General features: G+C 41.7%; 1 protein-coding gene across 2 annotated transcripts in view; it reads right to left on the bottom strand.

The window, feature by feature from the left end:
* The window catches only part of LOC116702594 (glucose-6-phosphatase), a 5,940-nt gene extending 5,103 nt beyond the window's left edge, over positions 1-837 (bottom strand). Inside the window, exons 1-2 of one of the 2 annotated variants that reach the window (XM_032536902.1) lie at positions 508-837; positions 228-278 (exon numbers count right to left, since the gene is read on the bottom strand). In XM_032536902.1, coding sequence (XP_032392793.1) covers position 228 — 1 coding nt within the window. In that variant the 5' untranslated portion in view covers positions 229-278; positions 508-837. The remainder of the gene's footprint in view (positions 1-227; positions 279-507) is intronic. The other variant, XM_032536903.1, reaches the window with a different exon arrangement.
* Between the last annotated feature and the right edge of the window lie 2,152 nt (positions 838-2,989).

Here is a 2,989-nt window from a genome sequence, read left to right as displayed (position 1 = left end):
GGGGGGGGGGGGGGGGAGACTTTGCACATCTATAACATGAGACAGGTGCGGCGGAGGGGGAAAAGTTGCAAAGAAACTCTCACACGCAGAAAAATGTATTGTATAATAACCAGGAAATGTTTCGGTCATAGACCCTCATCGGGCAAAATGAGGAAAGGAAGTTACATTACAATACACAAATTATTAGCAAAAATAAAATCAGAGTATTTGTAAAAAAACAGTCTTACTGGCCAGTAGGCAAGGAAATCACTGGTAGCCATCCACAGATACAGGTCACCCTGAGGATTTACAGTGCCACATGTACAGTATGTGTAAGATTATAAAATTATACCAACATTTTTTTTAATAGCTTAGTGTTCTATGCACTAAAAAGGCATGCATAAAGGCTTTAGGCCGCCCTAAACTTTACAGTCCTCCTGACAGAGCAACCGTGTCCTGATAAAGCAATCCTATGAGCACAATAAAATGCCAATATTACCCAGCATACATACCCATAATCATACTTACAGAATTTTGTGATGTGATCTCAGTTAGTGCATCTTCCTCGTGCCGAATGCAGTCTGGATGTCGGAACAGCAAGTCGGTCCTCTGTGTGTGTGTGGATGTGTGAGTGAGTCCTTAATGTGGTCTCAAAGGGGTCTGCTGAGATGTCCCATGACCTGAGGTGTCCTTGAACGGTGTGTACATGTATTGTGTGTATGTGCTCATTAAGAGTTTCAATATGAAGCAGTAGTCTATGTGTGTGTGTGCCTGTGCTGGGTGGAAGGTGTGTGTGTGCCTGTGCTGGGTGGAAGGTGTGTGTGTGTGTGTGCTGGGTGGAAGGTGTGTGTGTGTGTGTGTGTGCCTGTGCGCTGCAAGTCCCACTCAGGGTCTCTTTTATATACAGACAGAGTATCTGGTCCACAGGTTTGGACTTTGGACTAGAGTGTGAGAGGGACAACAGAAGGGAGGGCGGGGGGGCAGATTGAGGCGGGGAAAGAGGAGGTTTGATGTGGGGACATGGGTAAACATGACATCATGGTTTTAGCATCTGATAAACCAGGCTATCCAAAAAAAACCTTATTAATAGGGAACTCCAATCATCAGTCATTCAACGGGTGCATACAAATTATTCTTCTCAACTTCTGTTTTTAAAATCACACATCCTCACCGTCTGTCAGGGCTGCAGTCAAGTCCACCTTTGTCGAGACCAAGACATGTCCAAGACCAGGACTAGTCGAGTCCAAGTCAAGACCGAGTCCAAATGAGAGACAATACCGAGACAGAAAAAAAAGAATCCTCTTCAAAACTTACCTGTTCACAATGTATGTGATGTGAGAGACAGTATATCTTTTATTAAGATGATAATTTTGCTTTATATAAAACACAATAGGATAAAATTATTATCTACTAAAAATACAAAAAAGGAAATGTGTACCAGGCGTGTAACAGGTGTGTACCGGGCGTGTACCAGGTGTGCACCAGGTGTGTACCAGGTGTGTACCAGGCGTGTACCAGGCGTGTACCAGGCATGTTTCACATCAGTCCTGTTCATAACTAACAATTGTTTTTATTTATTTTTATCATAGAGCTTTAAATTCCTGTTTATTTACATAAAGTCAATGTGTTTTTTAATTAAAAAAACACAAATACTGATTTATTTTCGGTAATTGATTTTTCTGTTTTTCACAGTCTGGGGTAAGTCACAGATTAGCAAAAACATAGATTTTTTTGGGCATATTTATTTTTTGCACTTTGTCAGATAAAAACCAAAAACAGATCCCTATTGATACCTTGGAGGACAAACATGTCCCCATTGCTAAAACTGCTATCAGTTATTATATATTTCCACTTTACCTTTTTTTTTTTAAACCCACATTACTCCTGATTATAACTAACAAAAAACAATCATTTTTAGAATTTTAACCTTTTTGATTCCAGTTTATTTACATGAAGTCGCTGTGTTTTTAATGAAACAAAATGAATTATTTTCAGTAACAGACTTCTCTGTTTTTCCCAGTCTGGGGTGAGTCAATCCACATGAGTCCACATAACTAACAAACATGCATTCATGTTTAGAATTTTAACCATATGATAAGATATGAAATGAATGCAAGCAAGAATTAGAGAAAGTATCATAAAACATGCTCGGGGGTTAACAGGGAGGACTAATACTGGAGTTTTGATGTTGACCAGCACTGCGTTGGTCCCCGTTCCACGTCCCAGCCACAGCTTTCCACTGTGACCCAAGATCAGGCCGCGTCGTGATTTAGGACACGGCTGAGGCACGTACGCACGCATGTCCACGTGTAAACACACCTGCCTGTCTGCAAACACACGCATGGACACACACGGACTGTCCCCTCCACCCCTCCTCCCCCTGTCCCACTTACACATGTTCCTTTGATTTTAAAGTAACACGTTGACTTATTTGGACATTATCTTAACCCCCATGTTGTCTTCATGTTGCCCTCATGTTTTCTGCATGTGGTCCCTCATGGTTGGCCGTGTTTCTCCTGTTTGTTCGCATTTTTTCTTGCTTTGTTGTCCTTCATGTCTCATATTTCTTGATGTTCGTTCTCCATGTTGCCCTCATGTTGCCCTCATTGCCCTCAGTGTTCTCATGTTTTCTCTCATCGGTTGTCTTCATGTTGCCCTCGTGCCCTATGTTGTCCTCGGTTGTCCTCATGTTTTCCTCATGTTGCCTTCATGTGTCCCTGGTTTTTGCTTCGTGTTGTCCTCATGTTGTCCTCAGTGTGTCCTCCCGTGTTGTCTTCATGTTGTCCTCATGTTGTCTCATGTTGCCCTCATGTTGCCTTCATGTTTTCCTCATGTTGTCCTCATGTTGTCCCCATGTTGCCCTCATGTTATCTTCATGTTGTCCTCATGTTGTCCTCATGTTGTCCTTATGTTGTCCTATATCAGAGTTCTTTTTAATTACCCAAAATAACATGATTGATTCCACCCAACGCTCTTTGCCAAATACATATCTCTACTTTCATTAATTTTG

The sequence above is a fragment of the Etheostoma spectabile genome, chromosome 15 (genome assembly GCF_008692095.1).
Source record: "Etheostoma spectabile isolate EspeVRDwgs_2016 chromosome 15, UIUC_Espe_1.0, whole genome shotgun sequence".
NCBI classification, from domain to species: Eukaryota; Metazoa; Chordata; class Actinopteri; order Perciformes; family Percidae; genus Etheostoma; species Etheostoma spectabile.
Note: the sequence above shows the minus strand (reverse complement) of the source record. Positions and strands in the feature narration are given on the sequence as shown.